Source organism: Peromyscus maniculatus, chromosome 8, assembly GCF_049852395.1.
Source record: "Peromyscus maniculatus bairdii isolate BWxNUB_F1_BW_parent chromosome 8, HU_Pman_BW_mat_3.1, whole genome shotgun sequence".
Lineage (NCBI taxonomy): Eukaryota > Metazoa > Chordata > Mammalia > Rodentia > Cricetidae > Peromyscus > Peromyscus maniculatus.
In genome coordinates, this window is record NC_134859.1 from 56,264,325 (window position 1) to 56,288,984 (window position 24,660).

General features: G+C 41.0%; 1 protein-coding gene across 4 annotated transcripts in view; it reads right to left on the reverse strand.

The window, feature by feature from the left end:
- Positions 1-24,660, reverse strand: part of LOC102920420 (NACHT, LRR and PYD domains-containing protein 1a-like) — a 140,992-nt gene that overhangs the window by 76,060 nt on the left and 40,272 nt on the right. For 2 of the 4 annotated variants that reach the window (XM_076542804.1, XM_076542803.1), the window contains 6 exons: positions 24,301-24,524; positions 18,912-19,174; positions 18,329-18,454; positions 17,350-17,491; positions 4,749-4,793; positions 3,548-4,338 (listed from right to left, as the gene is read on the reverse strand). The exons of the other annotated variants lie outside the window; for them this stretch is intronic. In XM_076542804.1, coding sequence (XP_076398919.1) covers positions 4,046-4,338; positions 4,749-4,793; positions 17,350-17,491; positions 18,329-18,454; positions 18,912-19,174; positions 24,301-24,524 — 1,093 coding nt within the window. In that variant the 3' untranslated portion in view covers positions 3,548-4,045. Of the gene's footprint in view, positions 1-3,547; positions 4,339-4,748; positions 4,794-17,349; positions 17,492-18,328; positions 18,455-18,911; positions 19,175-24,300; positions 24,525-24,660 lie in introns of those variants that run through there. 4 annotated transcript variants of the gene reach the window in all.

The window sequence follows — 24,660 nt, forward strand, 5'->3', positions numbered from 1 at the left end:
GTTAGCTTGTTTTGCTGCAGTGTGGCATGTTGGACAGCCACATTTGGGCTTGTTGTAAGATGGAGGTGACAAGAATTCAGAGGTCTGGGCTCACTTAGCAGACTATACCCATCCCAGACCAAGCATGGCTGCCATACCTTGAAGGAAACACTGTACTCGTGTTAAAGTAAAACATAATTCCTGCACAGCCATGGCGGCTAACATGACCAGGAACCCGTGGTAGCTCTTTCATTATTATGTACAAGTATATATGATTAAGAACTCAACTCACACTGTGACAAAGAGTGTTAAAGAAATTGTTGGTACACTTCTAGGATTGGATGACATTGTCAATATACTGTTGGAAGATGTCACAGTTTGAAATTACATCTGAAGGAAGAAGGATACAAAATTACATCAGATTTTACTAAATGGAAACAATGTAACGATGCTGCTTCCTGGTGAAGAAGGGTTGAAGTAGCAATGGATTTCCTTGAGTTACGTTAGAGCCTGTTTATTTTTTTCAAACTATTAATTAATTGAGATTCTATAAAATGAAGTTTTGTCAAAGGGAAATACTTTGAAGAAATATACCCAGTTTTCTAGTCTAATCCTGGTAATTTAGGAATAAGAAGATTTGATATATAAATATGGACTAAAAAATAAAGATTTTTTGGCTAAAAAAAGTAGAGCATTTAAGGTGTCAAGAATCAAGGATTATGGTTTTTGATTTTGTAATGTTTCTCCTGGAAGACACGAAATGCTAAATAAAATATCCTAACCATGTAAGGAAGGACCAGGCCAGAAAAAAACCACAAAAACAAACAAACAAACAAACAAAAAAACAAAAACACAGCCAAGCCCCGATCCCCACTTCAAGCAAAGAAGCACGTTTCCTCAGCTCTCTGTTGTGACTATTGGTATCAGGTCACATTGAAAAACTCATTTTATTGACAGCTAAGCCACAGCTGGTAACTTGATCCTAAAAAGTCTTTATTAAAGGGTATTTTCAGTTAAAAATTAAGAAAAGCTGTTCCCGTGACCAGACTGCTACTTGAGCCAATAGTTGACATTTTAAAACCTAATATCACATAAATTTTCCTTATGAAAACTATGGACTACAGAACATTTAAAAAGGATGGACCCATAGTCATCTTAAAGTTCAATTTTCAGAGTTTTACCCTTGTGATTGTGCTTAATTATCATTAACACAAAAGATGTAGACATGTCAATAAACTTTTTTCATTATATAAAACACATTTTCCTCAAATCACTAGCTCCTGTTGGATGAAAGTGTGCTTTAAAGTCTCCATTTCTAAATACTTATTGTCCCTTTGAGACTTATTAAAGGATCTGAAACTTACCGCAAATTCAGGAGATTCTTGGTGGCACCACACTGTGTTTGTAAAATGACAACAGCTGTGCAGACTGCACAGATCCCATCTTGAGATGTCCAGCACAGAAAGGGCATCGCGACATTTCTCGGAAGGAAAATTAATACTGAGATATTCTATTCTCTAACTACTTTCCCTGCGAATGTGCCAGTATCTGACTGAAGCAATGAAACCTTTGCCACTGTCCAGATGACATGTCCTCCAGAGGAGCCAAGGTGAAGACTCGGTTATGGGGACTGTGTCAGTCTCACTGACACAGAGTCTGTCCTGTCATGGCTTTTTTTCTCGGTGCATCCTAACTGCATCAGTAAGGAGGCATAGGCTACCTAGAAATTGATATTAGCTATTGATTTTTTACCATTTTCACTTATTTACAAATAACCCCTGTGTTTTCATCTGCCATACACATTTAAGAACCTTGACTTCAGGCTGGGTGTAGTGACATAGGCTTTTAATCACATCTCTCGTGAGGGAGAGACAGGCAGATCTCTGAGTTTGGGGCCAGCCTGGTCTACAGAATAATTTCTCAGACAGACAGGGATACACAGAGAAACCCTGTCTCAAAAAACAAACTAACATGCAAACAAACAAACAGAACCTTGACCTCACTTGTAATTACCCAATTCATTCAATTTTAAATTATTTCTAAACTTCTGATGAAATAAATATAGCAGAAAGGGAGGTCAAAACTTGCAATTATCTCTTGTCAAATAAAACTCTAGAGGACTCTGGGTAAGGAGTCTGGGGAGAAGTCACCTGCCTGTGACCCAGTGTAGGGCAAGAGTTAGAATATGGAAAACACTGTGTTTTCCAAGAGAGAAAAAGAGGGAGAGGTCCATGGATTCCCACAGTCAGAGCTAGTACACCTGCAGAGGCCAGAGGAGAAGAGGGGAGGCACTGAGAAGCCAGGATGCCAGCTCTGGTCATGTCCTGGCAGGGAGGGGAGTAGAAGCTTGATCCAGAAGTAACCTGGGTGGCCTGGGGATAGAGACTGGCAGGCCTATCCAGAGGAAAACACACAGCCTCACCACATCTCAAGTCCTACTCTGGTAGATGGGTGAGCAGTGGAGAGGAATCCCATTTTGTCATTGTTTTATAAAATTAAAAAAATGATTTGTGTGTTTGTGTGTGCAAACTGTGTACATATTTGTATGTTTCTCTCTCTCTCTCTCTCTCTCTCTCTCTCTCTCTCTCTCTCTCCCTCTCTCTCTCTGTGTGTGTGTGTGTGTGTGTGTGTATGTGTGTGTGTTTGAGTGTGCACCTGTGTGTGAGTGCCATGAATTCCTCTACATGGAGTTGGTGTTACATGTTTGAGCTGCCTGGTGTGGGTTCTGAGAGTAGAACTCTAATCTTCTTCAGGAATAGCTCTTAGCCACTGAGTCTTCTGTTCACCACCATTCTACCATTGTACATGAGTTTCTCAAGCTGTGAATCCCACCGCCATATGGGATGACAGAACTGAATGTGTTGGTAGGAAAATTTTGTCAAGAACAAAAGGTTTGTGCATATGCAATGGCCAAGCTTGATTCACAATGTGCACTGAATCTGAGGTGTTTCTGCAGTGTGTACCATGTGGCATCATGTGACTTCTGCGAACCTGTGGGTCTAAGCACACAACATGAGTACTTCGTGGTACATGAGCCACCATACCACACAACCCCTATGATGCTCCTGAAACACCTTGGCTCAGAGTCTAGACTGTTGTTTGCTGTGATTACAGTATTTCTCTGTATGCACAAGATTTTTCTGCTCTTACAGAAGCATGATGGGTTTGTCATGGATTGTAAAGATTTAAACATTTTTCTGTTTTCATTCTTTAGCATTTAAGTATCATGTTAGCATATCCTTGAATTGTATTATGCAAGACCATTTGTTGGTTTTAAAATTTGTGTTATGAGTTGCTGACTTGAATTTCATGACGAGATACTAACTGAATTTTGGCTTGGATTAGAACAGAATTTCTAACAGCTTCTGAAATGTGCACTGCACATCTGTGTAAAGCAGGAGAAATGCAAAACATCCACCAACTCTGAGAAACACTGAAGCTTCCTATACTTATAGTACCAAATGTTCAATATTTAGTTTCTTATGCACAATAAACAAATATGTCCATTTAATTAGTTTGCAAGTTTTCTTTCATTTTAACAAATGGTAAAATTATATTACAACAAAGAGTTGTTAAAATAAATTTCTTTAAGATTTATTTTCAGTAAAATTGTTTGATTTATGTACACACACACACACAGAGAGAGAGAGAGTTATATAAGAATTATTTGGAAAAAGGGGGTGGAAAGTGATTAAGAAGCTTTGTTCCTTTCCCATATTGATAAGACACTCACTCTCCAGGGAAAGGTACTGTCTCTTTGTCTTCATCCCCATGCTTCCCAGCCCTGCCAGTATCATGGTGGGTCAAGTGGACTCGAGGCTGGACAAGGCCTGAATAGACTTGCTGGCTACAATGGATGTTTACTGAGATGCTCATCCCACATGAACATCTGGCAGGCGAGGGCCAAGAGGGAACACCTGAGACCTCAAGAAGTGTTCTCCAAACAGTGCTATGAGAAAGGCAACTCAGATGGCCACTGGTTTTGGATGGAGGAACTGAGGGCCAAAGGAAGGTCAGGTGGAGCCAGCACTCAAAAGAGAGTGCTCACCCCTCAGCCATTAAGATGTCAGGATTCCACAGAGATCCCACTGGACTTTTCAAAGAGGTCCATAATCAGGTGAGGGTGGGTCTCCTTCAGGGCTCGGTAGACTCGGTCTTTGCAGGTCTTGTCCCAAGCCCGACTGAAGCTGAAGAGCTTTCTCATCTTGCCTTGGTTGGTGGCTTCAGCCCGCACCGCCTCATACTCCTCTTCACTCAGCACAGCACCATGCAGCTTGTCCAAGACAGGGTCCACTGATGTCACTCGGGCCACCAGCTGCGCCCGATGCCAGTCCAGGAAGTGTGGCAAGGCAGGGGCATCTAGGGGTGAAGATGAGACTGGTATTGAGAGAAGAAAGGCTCCTCCATGGGCTCTCCCACTGGCTGCCCACTTGTTTTCCATGTACCTCATCTGCACCCCTGGATCCCTTCTTCCTCTGGAAGGTCATTTGAACAAATATCTGTACCTTCATGAAGCCAGTTATTAGGCTGATAATTTACCTGACCACGAGGAGGGGTTCCTGGTGGGGTGTTCAGGTTGGGAGTGGTGGAGTTATTGTCAACATGGGAAGCAGCAAGGGGCATGAGAGGAACTCTGCCCTGGGCATGCGCCTCTTCTAACCCTTCCTGGTGAGGTTTGCAAAGTGGGGCTCCCTCCTTTCTCTCAAGAGTCACATGATCTGCCAGCAGAATACTATTGGCTTCTCTGGCCTCATACGCATGTTACTGACCTTTGTGGGCCTCAGGAATCATGGGTAGTTCAGGTCTGAGGTCCCCTGGAGGAAAGGAGAGATAGTGCATCAGTAATGATGCCTGTCACCATCACTTAGTGAACGCTGTGAAATTCCCACACATGCCTGAGATTTTGAGGATGAACTACAGAAATTCTGATATATTCTTGAATATGAACATTTCCTTACTCACACAGGGAATCTAGGTGTGAGGACTATCATCATGGAGAGAGAAGACACATGAATTAGCAATAGATATTTCTCCCACATGATGACAGTCTCAATTTTATCGGAGACTGAATTCCCCTTGGAGAACTAACCAAGTCCCATGCTGACTTAAATCATTTGACATTTGATTTGGGGTAGAAAGCTACTCTCTTGTCTTTGTTTGACCTTGTACACTCACATGCCACAAACTTGTGTTCTTGTTTTGATGGCTGAACCAGTAAGAAGCAAGACTGAGCACATGGGAACAGTGAGTTGATTTTAGCAACAAGTGAAGGAGGGTAATACATTTCAGCTCATGAATAAGCCCCAAGAGTTTGAGACGATTCTAAATTCACTGTTCTCTAACAGTTTAGTGAAGTCATCCAAAGGACTGAGGTTGTAGTGGGTAGCTATTCCAGCTTGGATCTGGAAGTTCCAACCCCCATTGAGACTCTGGCAACTGTCACGCCTACGAGGCGGGGCCAAGGGAGGTGTCTGGAGACCCGAGACCTGGATGGGAAGCTCTCTCTGTTCCTGGACCCTGGATGGTGGAGGCTGACTGAGCAGATCTCCAGAGAACACCGCTGGACTGCAGTACACCTTCCCCAGACCCCCGCAACCTATCTATTCTTTCATTTGTAAGTCACCCACTAAATAAATCTTCCTTTTAACTACGTGGAGTGGCCTTAATAATTTCGCCAATATCTGGCACCCACGTGGGTCAAATTCCAAAGGCCTGGGCAGCTCCTGCCCTCAGCCTTCTCCCCTGCTGGCGGGTACCTAAACCCACCTGCAAAGTTCCATATAACCAGGGAACGCCTACACGGTTCCATTCCTGAAAAAGGGAGCATCTAGTCCAGTCTCAGCTCCTAGCTTAGCCCTGAGACCAGTGAAAAACCGCTGCAAGTGAGGTATCTGCCTCCAGCTGCCGCCAGCCAAGGTCGCCAGCAGGCCCTGCTTTGGAGCTGTACAAAGCGCTACTACACCCCCCACACACCACGGAAAGGTAAGATAACCAAACCAGCGTTTTATTTCAAGTAAAAGTACTTGATAATTTTACATCTTAAATTTGACTAACAAATTTTGAGTAATTCTTGTAATATGGCCAATAACATTACCTCACAAGAATTTAAAAACCTTTTTGCCTGTATGATGAATGACATTCTCCTGGAAATATATGACCTTCCTCAGGCATATTTGGCCTGTACCATTTTGGCATTCATCGTAATAATTCACACAGTGTTCAAACACTGGTTTAATAATAAGAACAAAGATGAGTCATTATTGGGACTGATACAGGCTTGAAAAGATAGCAATGAAGGCTTACAGAAGAAGAATCTCTGGAATCTGCTTTCAAAGATAGCAATGAAGGCTTACAGGAAAAGAATCTCTTTCTGGAATCTGCCTTCAAAGATAGCAATGAAGGCTTACAGAAATAGATTCTCTTTCTGGAATCTACTTTCAAAGATATCAATGAAGGCTTACAGAAGAAGAATCTCTTTCTGGAATCTGCTTTCAAAGATAGCAATGAAGACTTACAGAAGAAGAATCTCTTTCTGGAATCTGCCTTCAAAGATAGCAATGAAGGCTTACAGAAAAAGATTCTCTTTCTGGAATCTGCCTTCAAAGATAGCAATGAAGGCTTACAGAAAAAGATTCTCTTTCTGGAATCTGCTTTCAAAGATAGCAATGAAGGCTTACAGAAAAAGATTCTCTTTCTGGAATCTGCTTTCAAAGATAGCAATGAAGGCTTACAGAGAAAGATTCTCTTTCTGGAATCTGCTTTAAAAGATAGTAATGAAGGCTTACAGGAAAAGATTCTTTCTCTAGAATCTGCTAATCAGGATTTACAAAACAGGCTTGTACCCAAAATTGATTTTATTGATAATAAATATGAATATCTAATGGATAGAACACTAACTCTCCAGAGTGAAGTTATGGCTACTCAGACACTACATAAGGAAGAAAGATTATCATTAATTGATAAGATAAGGTCCATGGAATCATGTGCTTCTGAGGAAAATAAAAATGTCTATGATTCCATGAGAAATCTGGAGTCCCTTGCAAGAGAGGAGGTTCACTCTTTAGAACAGACCCTAGGTGCTCGTTTGCAAGCCCTAGAAGAAACTCTCAGTAAACATGACAAGAGAACTAATAAGCAGAAGGTCAAGACCATAGAGGTTGTAACATCTCCAAATGGCTCTCATACAATGGCTTATCCTGTTATCGTCCATGAGAAGCCAGCAGATGACACACACCCCGAGCCATATATGACATATACATTACAACCAATTTCAACAAGGGACTTTTAAAATATAAAGGAAGCAGTAGTTACGTATGGGATACATTCCACATACATAAGACAGATGTTAAATTCATGGTCTACCTCACATAGAATCATCCCAGATGACTGGCATCAGTTAATTTCAGCTGTTCTAGAATATAGCTAGCAGCTACAGTGGAAGAGCTGGTTGAGAGAAGAGGCAAAAAATTTAGAACAACAAGGTAAACTCAGAGGTTTTGTGATCTCCCAAGATCAAAAACTTGATGAGGGACGTTTGCTGACAGGAATGTACAAGCCACCTATGATGAGCATACAATATCCCTATGCCATACAGCAGCTCTAAATGCTTGGGAAAAAATTCCAGAACCTGGAAAACCAACTGAGGTATACACAAAGATATTTCAGGGACCGTATGAATCCTTCACTGATTTTTTACAAAGGCTGACCACAGCTATAACAAAAGCTGTATCAGATAAAGAATTAAGAAAAGTATTAACTGAGTCCTTGGCGTTCGACAATGCTAATGCAGAATGCAGAAGAATACTTACACCACTAAAGATCAGATCAGCTCCTTTGGAAGAATGGATTCAGTACACTAATGGTGTTGAGTCTCTTAACTACAGTAATGAGGCTTGGATAGGAGAGACAAATCCCAGAGGTGAAAGAAGGCCCCATGTTACCAAATGTTTTAAGTGTGGTACACCAGGTCATATAAGTAAAAACTGTACGTGGGGTACTCCTAGAAGTAATACTCCTTTTAGGAATAGCCTAAACAGGAGACCCCAACCACCTCCTAGATTATGTAGAAGATGTGGTAAAGGCCAACATTGGACCAATGAGTGCAGATCAAAAATAGATATACAAGGCAACCCTTTACTGGTGGGAAACACCTCAGGGGGCCTCTTGCAGGCCCCCAAATCAAATGTAGTACAAACATTCCCAGCCACTGTGGAAGAAATTCCTCTCCAGGACAACTGAATAAACCAAAGCCTAAGGTAAAAACCTATACTGCAATGGATAATAAAATATCTCTGATAGATGGATCACAGTTTACAAAGAACACTATAAAACAAATATTTTTGCAAACTTCCATAAATGAACAAATACCAAAGCTTAGAATTCAAATTAATGGCATGGTTTTGGAGGGCCTGGTAGACACAGGTGCAGATGTGACTATAATTACACCAAAATCATGGAATCCGAATTGGCCTCTTCAAGAGGTAGATGTCCAACTGTTAGGGATTAGCACCCTATCTCAGATAAAACAGAGTTCGAGATGGGTTGAATGTATAGGGCCAGAAGGACAGAGAGGAAGGCTGAAGCCATATGTAGCAAATGTAGCAGTAAATCTTTGGGGCCGAGATCTGTTACAACAGTGGAATACCCAGATTAAAATTCCTACACTCTCAGAAAAGGAATACAGACCAATGCATGTTCCTAAGAATAATATCATAGCATGCTATAAAAAACAGTCACCAACCATTCAGGCTGTATACAAACAGAGTACAACTGCTGCTGAACTCTCAGAAGTACCAACTGCCTTACCTTTAAAATGGCTAACTAATAAACCTGTCTGGGTTGGACAATGGCCCCTGACAAAAGAGAAGCTACAAGCTTTAGAACAGCTGGTTCAAGAACAGTTAAATGCTCAATACACTGAAGAATCTACCAGCCCTTGGAATTCTCCTGTATTTGTTATTAAAAAAAATCTGGTAATTGGAGAATGCTGACATATCTGAGAGCTATTAATAAAGTAATTCAGCCAATACGCTCTCTACACACTGGGATGCCCTTGCCCTCTCTGCTACCCAAAGAATGGCCTATAATAGTTATTGACTTAAAAGACTGCTTCTTTACCATACCCTTACAAGAAAATGATAGAGAAAAATTTGCCTTCACAGTACCTAATTAAAATAATTCTCAGCCAGTCAAGAGATATCAATGGAAGGTCCTCCCACAGGGAATGTTAAACAGTCCTACTTTGTGCCAATACTTTGTGCAGAAACCATTGGAGATAATTCGTATAAAGTTTCCACAATCCATAATTTATCACTATATGGATGATATCCTATTAGCTGATCCAAAGTTAGATACATTAGAAAACATGTTTGAAGAAGTAAAAACAGTTTTGCCTCGCTGGGGACTGCAAATTGCTCCTGAAAAAATACAAAGAGGAGATTCTATTAATTACTTAGGATATAAGATAGAGCTACAAAAAATTAGACCCCAAAAGGTACAACTAAGGAGAGATTGATTGAAGACTCTTAATGATTTTCAAAAGTTACTAGGAAGCATTTCCAACTTACTGGGCATCATGGGAATACCCAAAGATGGACTACAAAATTTGGCTAATACTCTAGAAGGAGACAAAGAATTAAATAGTCCAAGAGAATTATCAGCCGAAGCTGAGAAGGAATTGGCTCTAGTAGAAAAGACAATTCGAGAAGCACATGTGGATTGTGTGGATCCAGAACTTAAATGCATTCTTGTCATATTCCCCTCCAGACATTCCCCAACAGGTATTTTGATGCAGAAGGAAGATATTATATTGGAATGGATATTCCTACCATGTAAACCAAATAAGAAATTAAAGACTTATATAGAAAAGATCTCCGATTTGATTAAAACAGGTAAATTAAGACTTTGCCAGTTGACAGGAATGAACCCAGCAGAAATTGTAGTGCCTTTAACTAATGAGGAAATTTCATCACTATGGAAAGATAATGAATACTGGCAGAGAGCCTGCAGTAACTTTTTGGGAGACATTCACAACCACTATCCCAAAAGTAAGAGAAGAGAATTCATAAAGAAGACTGAATGGGTCCTTCCTCACATTGTATGACAAAAGCCAATTTCTGGAGTCCTCACATTTTATACTGATGCAAATAAATCAGGGAAAGCAGGATATAAATCAGGAGACTTAAGTAAAGTGGTACAAAGTCCATACAACTCTGTACAAAAGGCAGAACTGTATGCCATTCTTATGGTACTGATGGACTTCACAGAACCCCTCAATATAGTCACTGACTCTCAATATGCACAGAGAGTTGTTTTACATATTGAAACTGCTGAATTTTTTCCTGATAATATAGAATTAACATCATTATTCATACAATTGCAGGAAATCATCAGAAAAAGGGAACATCCTATATATATATAACACATATCAGATCCCATACAGGTCTGCCAGGACCTCTAGCACAAGGTAACGATGAGATTGATCAGTTACTAATAGGTAATGTGCTAGAAGCCTCAGAATTTCATAAGAAATACCATGTAAATAGCAAAGGTTTGAAGAAGGATTTCTCCATCACTTGGCAACAGGCTAAGGATATTGTGAAAAAATGTCCTACTTGTTCCATCTATAATCAAACTCCATTACCTGCAGGGAGCAATCCAAAAGGTATACAAAGAAATGAAATTTGGCAGATGGATGTGTTTCATTTTGCAGAATTTGGAAGATTAAAGTATGTACATCACACCATTGACACCTATTCAGGATTTCAATGGGCAACTCCTATGAGTTCTGAAAAGGCTGATTCTGTGATCACACACCTATTAGAAGTTATGGCCATCATGGGAATACCTGTACAAATTAAGACAGACAACGCCCCAGCATATGTCTCCAATAAAATGAGACAATTCTTCGCTTATTACAATATAAAGCATGTTACAGGTATACCACACAATCCCACAGGCCAAGCAGTCATAGAAAGATCCAATCGAACCTTAAAGGATATGCTAAATAAACAGCAACAGGTAACAATGACTCCTAGAAATAGACTGCATAGTGCTTTATTAACCTTGAATTTTCTCAATGCTGATGAGAAAGGAACAACAGCTGCGGAGAGACATTGGACGACAGCCAAAACTCCTGAGCTAAACCAACCAGTTTATTTCAAGGATGTGCTGACCTCAGAATGGAAACCTGGATATGTTCTACGTCGGGGAAGGGGTTTTGCCTTTGTTTCTGCAGGAGAAGAAAAGCTATGGATACCAGCAAAATTAATAAAAATTCTATTTGAACAGGAAAAACACCTTGATGAAGAGAAGTAAAAGATCATCCACCAATGTGACATCTCTACAAGTTGTAAGAAAAATTTAACAATCAAAGGTTGGGGTAGGGTTCTGTTTTTGTCTTTCCAGGATAACAGAAATACCCATCTTCCAAAAATCATAAGGCCTTGGATATATGGATGTTTACAGCAGACAGAAAGAATCTATTGGTACCAATCTACACATGGTAAAATCTCACTGTCTAACATCTACCCTTCTACCAATCTAGTAAAGTTGTGGTTCCAATTCAATTATAAGCCAAACTGGCTTTGGAGATGGAATTGGCTCACTCCTTCTCTAAACCCAAGCATATTGCTAAAGAAAAGTTTGAGAGATTCTTCAGTCCCATATTAGAAGAGCCCTCTGGTGTGGGACAGAAGGAAACCAATAAAAAGGAACCATTGTCTTCTAAATTCTAATTCTCTCCATGCTTACTCTTGATTTCTCAGAATCCTTTCTTACATGCTATGTCCTCTTTAAATCCAAACCTTCCATTTTTGATAACAAATAAGTTTTTCCAATAGCAATCTCGGAAGTCTCCAGAAGGAAGATGGGGCCCCAACAACAACAACTCTACCCAATCCAGAATGATGCCATGGTAATCATCATCATACTACACTTCTTGCCAGAATTTCAGACAATCATACCCTTTACTCTAAGACTTGCTGTAGAACCTACAGTTAGTTTAACTGAGATTTAACTATCTGAGCTTTCTCACACTACCCACCAGAGATAACATCACCCCCTAAACAGCAGGAAGCAATTCTAAGAAAACAACGCCCCTTCTTCCTTAGGTTTCATATTTCTCAGGGTTATGGATGATGGTTATAGGGTTGGGGGTGGAAGAAAATATTAAACTCAGTATTCTCCTTAAAAAAGAAGGAAAAAGAAGAAATGGAATGGATAGATATAAGATATTATGGTAGATCATTGTATATACTAGTAAACAAATTTAGTAAAATAGCAACCTTAGATAGTTTTCACTGTAACTTGTACTGTTATGGATTCTTATATGTTGATACAAATGTAAACTATTTTTATATTCCTGTTTAAGATAATTTGTATATTGATACAAATACAGAACTATATTTGTTATAATGAATATATATTTCTACTCTTATTTGAAATATTTGTATATTGATACAAATGTAAATTTATATCTGTCATACTTTATGTATGTTCTACTTCTGTTTAGGATATTTGGTATATTGATATATATTTAAGATTATTGTCATATTGCATATCACACTATATATTTCTACCTCTGTTATAAATATCTTGTGTATTGTCACAATTTTGAAGTCATCGTTCTTCACCATACATTTGCTTATAGACTGTTTACCTTGTTTACATGAAGCTTTAGTCCTTAGGTTATTTCAGTAGATAAGACTTATAGATTTATAGTCACCTATGCCTGTCATCTCTATAGTTACATTCGTTAGGTTATCCAGATTTACAGATACATAGGTCAGATGGACAGGTAATCTTCAAACACTTCATAGACCTAGAGAATATGGCATTTAAATAACTTAGAATTCTGTTGACATGAGACACAATTGCTCCTGGCGGCGCCAATTTGATCCTGAGAGAATGTTGGGCTTCTAAGACATTTCCATTTGGAAGTTTGTCTTCTTGGCACAAAATGGCCTACTGGGCAAAGAACTGCCCTTGCCTTGATGGCTGACAGTATGAATGCAATGCTGTCCTTCCTGGACAAGCGGGACACAAGGAAAGCGATCACTGTACTCTGCCAAGACAGGGTAAGATGGTCTTTCAGAATTCCTGCTTCTGAAGATGGTCTGTCAGATACTCTAGGCCTGTAGCCAATTTGAATGCATCAACAATGCTGAGAAACATTAGGTGACTGTCCAGGCTGCCAGCTGTCTCTGTCTACTCTTGCAAGATTCCCGAAAGTTGCTTGAATCCATCTTCCATTTCTCAGGTACCATTATGTTCCTTCTCAGGTCTTTGATGGGATTGAAGACTAACAGTTATAGTTACAACTTAGTATATATAATATCTTAGGTAGAACATATTAAGTATTAGATTCAGGTTCTTTAGGATAGGACACCTTTTGGAATGATCTTTATAACATGCCATTTACCTATGCTCTACACTTCTCTGGATTTTAGTATGTGTTTCTTGCTTGATATTGTTTGCATTGGTTGTATTTCCATCTTATCTAGGTCATTATCCCTCATTATTCCTGGACAATATTTGATAACCATTCCTTTGTATATAGTCTTGTACTAGTTTAGAACCTTCTTATTTAGACAAAAAGGGGAAGATGTAGTGGGTAGCTATTCCAGCTTGGATCTGGAAGTTCCAACCCTCATTGAGACTCTGGCAACTGTCACGCCTACGAGGCGGGGCCAAGGGAGGTGTCTGGAGACCCGAGACCTGGATGGGAAGCGCTCTCTGTTCCTGGACCCTGGACGGTGGAGGTTGACTGAGCAGAGCTCCAGAGAACACTGCTGGACTGCAGTACACCTTCCCCAGACCCCCACAACCTATCTATTCCTTCATTTGTAAGTCACCCACTAAATAAATCTTCCTTTTAACTACGTGGAGTGGCCTTAATAATTTCGCCAATAGAGTTTGTAGTATTGTAAACCCTGGCTTCATTTATATGAAGGAAGGATGATATTCCTTACACTCCATGATAGCTGGACCATCTTGATGTATCCTGACTTGTAGATAAATTAGAGCATTTAATGAACACAATGACTGAGTGACCATGATTTTAAAAAACCAAAATTTAAGATTGAGGACACAAGAAGACCATGATTATAATCTTCTAGTAACTGAATCCTTTCCCACATAGAAGGGAATAGATTGTAATGAGCCCCAACAAAAATAATTAACATTTACAAGAGGTTGGATTCATACAAAGAAAAATAGCACCATTGCTCCCATCAGCTATGGATCACACTATAAGATGTGTATGAACAATGTTTAACCTTCCCAACCATCCTGAGTTACCCATTTTGATTTTCACTTTATAGGTGAGGAAGATCAGACTCAAATGAATTAAGTCATTTTCCAAGATCACCTGCAGAGTAAGTGCTGGAGTGAGATTCAAACCCTGGCCTGATGCTGGGGTAGGTCAGTTCTCCACCTGTGGCTCACTCAGGTCAAGGTTGAGCAAATCCTATTCTTTGACCACATGTGAAGCCTGTATCTAGCAGCTCAGGAGCAGGAACCATCACTGTTTGACAGCTGTCCCAGAGTACTGATTAAGGGAGCTTGGTTTTGGAATGTGGGCACTGGACTAAGATTGTACTGTCACTTCACTCAAGAAATGTCACTTGTCTGTGTCAGTTTGAAAATAAGGATGAGTCTATAATAGTCAAATAAAGAAATAAATAAAGCCCACAATTTTGGACAGAAACACCTAACCATGGAAATGAAAGCACTCCATAAGAAAAATTTAAAGATATGCATCAAAGAAAGAAATTGAGGAAGGACTTAGAAGATGCAAAGACACCCCAGCCATGGTCATTGTTTGGAAGGATGAATATGTGAAAAAGCCACACTAGTAAAAGCATACTACATACTCAGTGGAGTCCCAATTAAGATGACAGTGACATTCTTCACAAATAGAGTGGAAAAATACTGAAATACACTTGAAATCACAAGAGACACAGATGTCCAAGGTAATTCTGAACAAAAACAATTTTGTGGAAAGATTTATCACATCTTATTTTAAAACCAATACTACAGCCAGAGCAAAAAGATGTACAGATCAATGGAATAGAATAGAAGACCTAGATAAAATTCCTGTAACCACTACCTGGCCTTTGACAAGGAACCCAAAATACACTTTGGAGAAAAGACACCCTGTTCAATAAATGAAAAACCTACATGGCAACATGTGGAAGAATTAAACTAGATGCTTATGTCTTACCTTTAAAAAGCCAACTCCAAATGACCCAAGAACTCAGTGTGAGACCCACTACTCTGAAACTGGCAGAGTAAAAGTTGGGAGAACATTTCCACATGGCAGCATAAGTAAGGATTGTGGGAATCAGAGTCTGTTGGCACCCTAAATAAATCCAATAATTGATAAATTGGACCTCAGGACACTAAAAAGTTCTGTGTAACAAAGGAGACTCAAACAAATGAAGACACAGTGAAGAGGGTGAGAAATGATTTTCCAGTTAACATCTGACAGAAGATTAGTAACTAGAATACCCATGGAACTCAAAAAACCTAAACAACAAGAAAATAGCCCAGTTCTAAGATTGGCCATAGTAGTAACAGAATTCTCAGAGGAAGAAATACACATGGCTAGTAAACACTTAGCTATTAGGGAAATGCAAGTTTAAGTCACTTATGATTCCATCTCATCCCTTGAGAATGTTCAATATCAAGGACACAAATGTTAAGTTAATGAATGCCAGGTGGTGGTGGTGCTCGCCTTTAATCCCAGCACTCAGGAGGCAGAGGCAGGTGGATCTCTGTGAGTTCAAAGCCAGCCTGGTCTACAGGGAGAGTTCCAGGACAGCCTGGGATACATATAGGAAATGTTGTTTCAAAAAACAGAAAACAAACAAACAAAAAACAAATGATAACTAATGCTGCAGTGTATGTGGGGACAGAGAACCTCTTATACACTAGCATGTTAGCGTGCAAATTAGTCCAGCAACTGTAGAAATCAATCTGGAGGCTTTTTAAGAACTAGAACTAGAATTACCATATAACCTAGCCATACCACTCCTGGTAATATACTCAAAGAAATAAATATATTCTACTCTGGAGACATTTGCACAACCATGATTATGGAAGTTCTGTTCACAATAGCTAAGAAATGCAATCAACCTAGATGACCATCAACAGTTAATTAGATAATGAATGTTTGCCATGTGTATAACATGAATTTTTTTCAGGTGTGAAGAAAATGGCATTATGTATACAATAGGAAAAACAATGAAGAAGATAAGCCAGGCCCAGAAAGAAAATAACCACATCTCTTACATGCAGCTTCTCTCCTGGAGGCTTTAGTTCTGTGGGTCTAATTTGGTGTACCCCTGGAAACCAGAAAACTAGAAATGGGCAGGGCTTTAGGGAGGAAAGGAGGACAGTAGTGTATTGGTAAAATGAGGGTAGAGAGGAAATACTGGGGGCAGAAATGTTTAAACAGCAAGAGGGGTGGGGGATGGAGGAGACAAGGGGTGAGTGGGATGGGTTACTGAAAATGAAGACAGTATTTAAAAGTCACAATGAAACTTACTACTTGGTAACATAATATAAACATCACAAAAGAGTTCAAATGCAAGACACCCTGCAAGCTCACGGACTCTGGACTGACAGCTGGGGAGCCTGCATGGGGCTGTACTAGGTCCTCTGAATGTGGGTTACAGTTGTGTGGGCCCCTGGCAGGGGGACCAGTACATGAATTGACTCTTTAAAGCCCATTCCCTTTGGTAGGATGCCTTCCTCAGCCTTGATGCAGGGGGAAGGGTGTGGTCCTGCCCCAGACTAGTATGCCAGACTGTGTTGTGTTGATTACACAAGAGGGGCCTTACCCTCTATGAAGAGTGGATGAGGGGTAGGGTGGGGGGAGGGTGGGAGGTAGTGGGAGAAGGGGAGGGAGGGAGAAAAGTAGTTGGTATGTAAAATGAAAAAACATTTAAAGAAAAAAAGACACTGTATAGACTTGAAATGGGAGGTCTTAGAATTAGTATATTTCAAAACAAAAGCCCAGTTCCAAGTGTAGGATACCTCCATAGGAGTGGTTGGACAGGGAGGCCCTGGATGTCCCTAAGACAATACAGGTGCATATCATTCTTCTTGGCTCCCCATGAAAACTAATCGATAAGACCTTATTGCTGAAGACACCACACATCTTGGATATGTGATATAGAGAATTCAAGCTGGAACGGAGTTGGAAGCTTCCTTTTGATGCTAAGCTTTTATAGTGTTAAATAATGTTATTTAGGCCACATAACTAATCTTGCTATTTCATGACACCAGAAATTAATGACAATAGAACTTTTCCCACTCATTGTCTTTCTTCTGCCTTTGGGGTATCTGGACTTAAACTAATTTTACCTGGTTTCAACAAGGCTTCCCATATGAGATTCCTATGCTTCTTATCTGTGATTTGCAGCTTAATCCCTGAAACAATGTGGCCAGCATAGATCTCAGAGAAGAGCTGTGATTTTTCAGGGCTCCGGTAGCACAGCTTTAGCTCCTGAAGAGAGAAAGAATTACTGTGTGAGAATGAACTACTCATCCTGTGAAGGAGGGCTGTTCCCACCCCCATACTTTCTTGATCTTACACACTGGTTATTTTGCACTGACATAACTCACAGCCTTTGAATACACATCTTTACTCAGAAAGTTAAGGACCCAGAAGAAACCCAATCTTGCTGTTTCTTTTCTCATTATTCTGACAAAAAACCTGACAGGAAGCAACTTGAGGAAGGGTTTATGTTGTTCAGTTTGGTGGTGAGAAATGCATGGAACCTGGGACTCCATTCTTGGTGTCAGGAGATTGTGGCAGGGCACATTATATCCCAGATGCTCAGCAAATCATAACCTGAGGTAGGGAGCAGGGTATGGCTATAATCTTCAAGGCCTGACACTAATGATCTGGTTCTGATGGCCAGGCCTCACATATTTATTTCCACAAACTCAAAATACTACCACTGTCTGGGGACCAAGTGTTTACACATTTACATCTGTAGGAGACATTTCAGATTCAAACATTAACATCCACAGATGAGTGAGAGCTCATCCTGAAAGTCCTGCTCACACAACCTAAGCCAGGGCTTGCTTTTTAAGCCATATTTAGATAGACTCTCCTCTGTGCCATATTGACTTTAATTCCTCATTTCTCCAGGCTCAATCTGCATTCGTGTATGATCCCTTAAATTGCTTTCCACCTAACTGTGATGTATTCTTGCTCATCTCAAATCTCAATTGTTTTCTCCCCAATCTCAATTTGCTGCAAAACCTTGTAACCTGCCCCACAGGGTTTCAAGCCTGGCATCTGACCCTGAAGAGTAGCAAACACCTAGATGCTCACCTTTGGGATGATTTCCAGATTCTTGGAACCAGATAGGATGTAGCGGGAGCCAATGTAAAGAGAGTCTACTGGGGGTGGCTTGTTTATTCGAACAAATTGGAATTTTGTTTCTTCATCATCAATGGCCTAGGGAACAGACAGCAATTTATCTAGATTGTTGGGCCACAACATCTGGTCTGAATACTGTCACATGATATATAGTACATTTTCGTGGGATTGGCTGGTGACACCTCCTGGCTACCCTATGTTCTGTGACACAGATTGTTGAATTATTAGATCTTTTTGTGTTCATTTTGGGAGCAGGGTTGCTGCCCCAGAAAAAGGGAGCTGGCTACAGATTGCCCATGGAGAATTTCCATCCTTCTGATGGGTAGAAAGAGGCTATAGAAGGATGCTTAGGGATTAGTAATTGGGCATCAATATACTTGGGGGAGACTCTGGTGGAGGGAGCCACGAGGAGGGCAGAGTCACACACACACACTCCCCTTATAGAACTCTAAGAATCTCTTCAAGGGACACACTAGCTGCTTCTCAAGTCTTCTCTCAGCCCACCCTGGCCTCATTTTGTGGTCCTCAGTGTTACCTTCCGAATGGTGCAGTCATTAGGGACCAGGTAAAGGTGAAATATCACATCCTGGAGATTGAAGTGATAGTAGATCAATGTGATGGAAGTGATTCGGATGAAGCGTCCAAAACCAGGAATCTTTCTCATTAGAACTCCCACTGGGGAGAAACTTGGGTTTTCCAGCACTGCATAATGCTGTTCCACCCTTGTTGGAGTTTCTAGAACCATCCCATGTTCTTGAAAGTGGGCCACACGGAACCGGGAGATGTCCTCATGTCCCTCTGTGAAAGAATAGGTCAAATTTGTGGATTTAATACTTCCATTGAGCTATGCTTGGTTGGAAAAAAGCACCCTAACATTTATAATGACTGTGGTGGTGTATATGAGAATGGCCACCATAGTTGGTGGAAGTCTTTTGGAAGTATTAGGAGGTATGGCCTTGTTGGAGGAGGTGTGTCACTGGGGAGGGCTTAGAGGTTTCAAAGCTTGTGCTGTTTCCACTTTCTTTTCTCTCTCCTCCTTAATAATAAGGACATAAGCTCTCATTTACTGCTCCAGTGCCAAGCCTGCCTGCTTTCTGCCATGCTCCGCCATGGTGGTCATGGACTCATCCTCTGAAGCTGTAAGTGCCAATAAATCTTTCTTCTGTAAGTTGCTTTGGTTATGATTTCTATTTAGTTTGTATTTATGTTTTGATGTTTATGAGAAAAACTATGACCAAAATTTAAGTTTTATTAATAATCTTCCAGTGACAGCACAGCAGAACTATTAACTGTTTCCTCATTATCAATCAGCATGCCAGTGAGGGTGAATGTGAGCTGTTGCCATTGGTGACTTATGTAGACTGACCCTCATTGGAGGCAATTTACCCTTGGCTCTCTCTAGCTAATGGGGGGCATTTACAATGGAATTGAGGCTCTTCATGGTCTCATCCACAGATGCTATAAAGAATACAGCCTCAGAGGCTACTGTCAGAAACTTCACAATCAGCAGGTTCTTAGAGGTGCTGCCATTACCACCTTCAGTGTTTTGGTATTGGCAGTTTCCTCTAAATTTTTAGTTGCAGAATAGAGTTTTGATGTTATGAAAGAGACCCAGTGTACCTTTGTTCACTGAAGACAAGCTTGATGGATCGCTGGAAAAGTTAATGTCAAATGTGAACTTGATGAACTCTAGAATCAACGAGTATACAGACCTCAGGGCATGATAGAAGGAGATTATCTTGATTGGATCAATTGAGTAGGGAAGACCTATCCACTGTGTGTAGCATCATTCTGTGGACTAGGACACAGGACTGTGTAAAATGGAGAAGGTCACATGAGCACAAGCATTCACTGTTCCCTGCTCGCTCTGTTGACACAAGTTACCAGGTGCCACAAGCTCCATGTTCTCAGACTTCCATGTCATGATGAACTGTCCCTTTGGACTGGGAGGAAAACAAATCCTTTCTCTCTTAAGTTTCTTTGGTCAGGTATTCTTGTGAGTTATAAGTAAAGCAGCTTGGGTAGAAAATTGATATCAGGATCCATATTTTTGCTGCAATAAATCTAATCATGTGGTTCTTCAGCTTTGGGACTGTTTTGTGGCTGGAATGTGAAGAGTTTTGTACTTAGGACTAGAAAAGCACTTCCATGCTGAGAACAGAGCTTATGGGGACATTTGGGTGGAAGCAGGAAGACAAGAATGCTGAGAGAGACAGTGGAGGCCAGTCTGTGGGGTTGCAGAGAGCAGCAAGGTTTCCATTGGGAACTGTGAAAGAATCCATTCATCCAACAGTTTTGTCAGGAGTCTAGATGTATTGTGTTAATACTCTGAATATGAGTGAGGATGAATTTAAACACAAGGGACTAATTTGGCAGGAGAAATTACAGAACAGAAAACACCCAGAATGACTCTACACAACCCGCTGTAGCTGTGAGAGAGCAGCGTCACTGAGGGAAAGGCTGCAGTGCAGGTGACAACAGGAAAGGGGTCCAGAGGGACAATCTCACTCTTCACAGACTCATCTTGTGAAGATCCACATTCATTTAAAGGCAGAAAGCCTGAAGTGATGGTGTTCCCTGCTCCACAAATGCAAATGCAAGGAAGTGTTTCCCATGGTCAGTACATCTTACAGCTTTGGTCCAGGAGAGCAGGGAGAGGCCACATCTCAAATTGTCAACAGAACTTGGCAGTGACATTCCTATAGTTTTTTTAGACATGAAAGATGCTGGATTGAGGGGTCACTGAGTCATGCTGCACAGTTTCAGAAAGCAGCTGAGGCAAGCCAATGTGCCTGAGTCAAAGATCCTGCAAGGAGGACCTGAGAGCTCATTCTATGGACCTTTGAAAGTGAAGCCTAAGGTGGAATGGACTCCTAGGATGTTGGAGAAGCCAGAACCACAATTTTTTTCTGCTAAGTAAAGTCTTAGGCACACAGTAGAGATATGGCCTGAGGAGAAGTTGTGTGTGCTTCATGTGGTAAAACTAGAGGGGTGGAACTACCTATGCCCTTTGGAGTACAGTGAATGACATCATGAGCTGCATAGCTGGACAAGGAGCTGCAGGAGTTGTTGTTTATGCTGATGGAGTTTTTGTCTTGCTGTGATCTGATCATTCCTTCATTCCCTGATTCTTCAAATTTTAAATGCAATGTTTATTCTGTACCGGTGTATGTAACTTTTTTTTTTATTTTATAGAAGCTCATATTTAAGACAATTGTCTTGAATATCAGATAAGAGATGGTCTTTATGGGCTTTTAAACTATTGGAATTATTAAGGACTATGGGGACCTTTGAAATTATATTTTGCTTTGTGAGATGAAACTGAAACTTTAGAGACATGAGGTGGGAAGTTATGAATTAAAGTGATGTGCTTGCATGTCAAGTTGACACTGGGTAGAATCATGATGTTGAATCTCACTTGCCAACTTGGTGTGACCCCCTACTAACGGAGGCACCACTATGCCATCCACCATTTCCTGTCCCTTCAGCACCGAGTTTCCTTCCAACGTGGTCCATGACAAATGGTGTTGCAATGTATGTTGTTTAGCAGAGAGCATTTTTATTTCTCTTAGGTGATTGCTTTGGAATAAAAAATCACCAGGAAATGAGACAATGAAATTGCTCCTGAATAGAGTGGTACAGCTTAGGATTTCCATCAATGACATGCCAGCTAATAGTTTTACATGGAACCACAGAGCACTAAAATGTTCCCTGTGTGACAGTTCTGGGTCTTGACACCCTGGATTTCCCCAAATTAGCACCAGAAACTTGACTTGCCTAGGCCTTGTGCTATGTTATTTTGACATAGTCCCAGAAGATGCTGTAACTCTCCAACTTCCCTTCTTCTTAGGGTAAACGCTAGTCATGACCTTCCCAGACTTGAGGGAAATGTGAGGTGTTGGAGTTTTCATTGTTAAGACCAGAAATTTTCTGAGGCATCTAAGATGATTTGGTAAGTTTTTCCATCTATATTCTCATTTTAGGTTTTTAGATACAGGAATTCACTATGTATCTTCAGTTAGAAGTCACAGTACTTTTTGCCTAGCCTTAGGAACTCTAGGACCACAGGTATGTGCCATCACCTGTCCCTGTGACTATCCTTCCTACACATATTGTCCTTCTATATCCTTTAATGGAATCACATATATTGATTTTCCAACTGTGTAGTTCTCTGATCTGAGAGTGGGAGTAAGAAATAAGAAGGGCAGTGGCCTGCAGAGAAGAGCTTGAGTGGTGACTGGGCAAGTGATCTTGGGGAGACCAGGTGCCCTGTGTGCACCTGCTGGACTGGCCTCATTATACACACTGGGGAGGCATCATCCAGGTAGCAGTGCTTCTGTGTCAGGGTCTCATGTGTTTATGAATGTGACTATTGTTTTTATTTGTTTTGTGAGTTCTTTTCAGCTGAGTCCTGCTTGTTTTTCTCATCTTCATTTGTGTTCATCTTTTGGCCTTGACATTTAATGTGAATATTTTAATCTGATGGATGCTTTGTTTTCTATTCATGGTTCTTCTATCAGCTGGAACAGTCTGTAGTTCTTCTTTAGTTTTTATAACTTCTTCACCTATCGAGTTTCTCTTCTCGACATAATTCCTATTTCCATCACCATGAACAAACACAGTCTTCCTCTTCTGTGGGCTGGATTCTCCTGGTCTCTATAGTGGGCCTATTGCTGTGCTCCTTGAAGCAGGAGAGGAAGTTTGATCATTAGCCACTTGTACGATACCTGGTTCCTTGTTGGTGCTTTTTCCTTTCATAAGTAGAGTCTGGCTGTGTAGTCTAGGCTACTCTTGAATTCTAAAATCTCCTGCCTCAACCTCAGGAGACCTAGGTACAGGCATATGGTAATGGCTTTCTTTCTTTTTTTTTTTTTGGTTTTTCAAGACAGGGTTTCTCTGTGTAGCTTTGCGCCTTTCCTGGAACTCACTTGGTAGCCCAGGCTGGCCTCGAACTCACAGAGATCCACCTGGCTCTGCCTCCTGAGTGCTGGGATTAAAGGCGTGCAGCACCACCGCCCGGCTTGGTAATGGCTTTCTTTATGAGACCTTTCACTGAAAACATTGTATTTATTAAAACATCTTCTTCTTGATCACATAATGTGGTTGATAAGCTCCTATCAGTAGGAGTGGGTGTCTCTGACTCTTTTTTTCTGTTCTCAGGACCATTTTGCTCCTACTGGGGTGCCTCATCTACCCTTGATAGGAGGGTCTGGGCTTAGTCTCATTGCAACTTGTTATGCTGTGTGTGGTTGATATCACTTGGACAGTGGCTCTTTTCTGAAGGGGAAAAGAGGACCAGTGGATCTGGGAAAGAGAGGAGGGGGCAGGTAACAGTGAGGAGTGGAGAGAGGAGAGGCTGCAGTTGGGATGTACTCTATGAGAGAAGAATGAAAAAGAAAAAATCTTCTGAAGGAATCTTTGGAGGTTGGTACACTCATGAGCCCCCCTCTTTTCTTAGGAAACCCTTCTTCTGTTGCTCCAGTTCTCAAATGGAATCTGGTGACATCATTTTATCCCTGCCTGTGGCAGTGTAATGGCTTATAGCGTTGGTACCAAATGATCCTTGTCAGTTTCCTTAGTCTCACTTTGCAACAATCTCTTCAAATTTCTCAGTTCATTCTCACTTCCCTGCTGAGGTCCCAAGGCACATGTTGGGTAATAAGCACTTAATAATCACCAGCTAATGTTGGTACCGAGTAAATACACTTCAGGTAAAACAAAAAGAAAATCATGTGCTTCAACGAAAATACATCAGACAAGAAGGGACAACAAAACATCTCAGTGCCCACCTTCATAACCTGCTGTGCTAAGTGTGTTAAGGAAGCCATGAGACAATTCCACATCACATCATTCTATAGTCTGCAATATGACCTGTCAACTCCTCCCATTACCACCACACTCCTCCTTATGCTTCCCTTAGTTACCTTGGAGATCCACAAAATGAGGGAGGTGCACAGCAGCCACAGCTCCCTGCTCAGCCTTGATGTCAAACAGAGGCCCAGCCACCATGTGACTATGCTGCAAGGGAGTCTTGTCCAGGTATTGGCTCCAGGAACAGAATCCAATCTCGATGGTCACAGCCCTTGTCACCACAAAGCGGAGTCCTGAGTTGGGACAGTGGTAGGAACCAGGCACAGGGAACTGAACTCTAGACGAGGGAGAGGCAGACACCAGTGAACATCAGCTCTGCTCCTCTGCTGGGTGCAGACCCAGGGCAGGGCTGGGGACACAGCAGACTTCAGCCAGATGGCTCTGACGTCTGGTTCCTCTGCTGTCTGTGGATC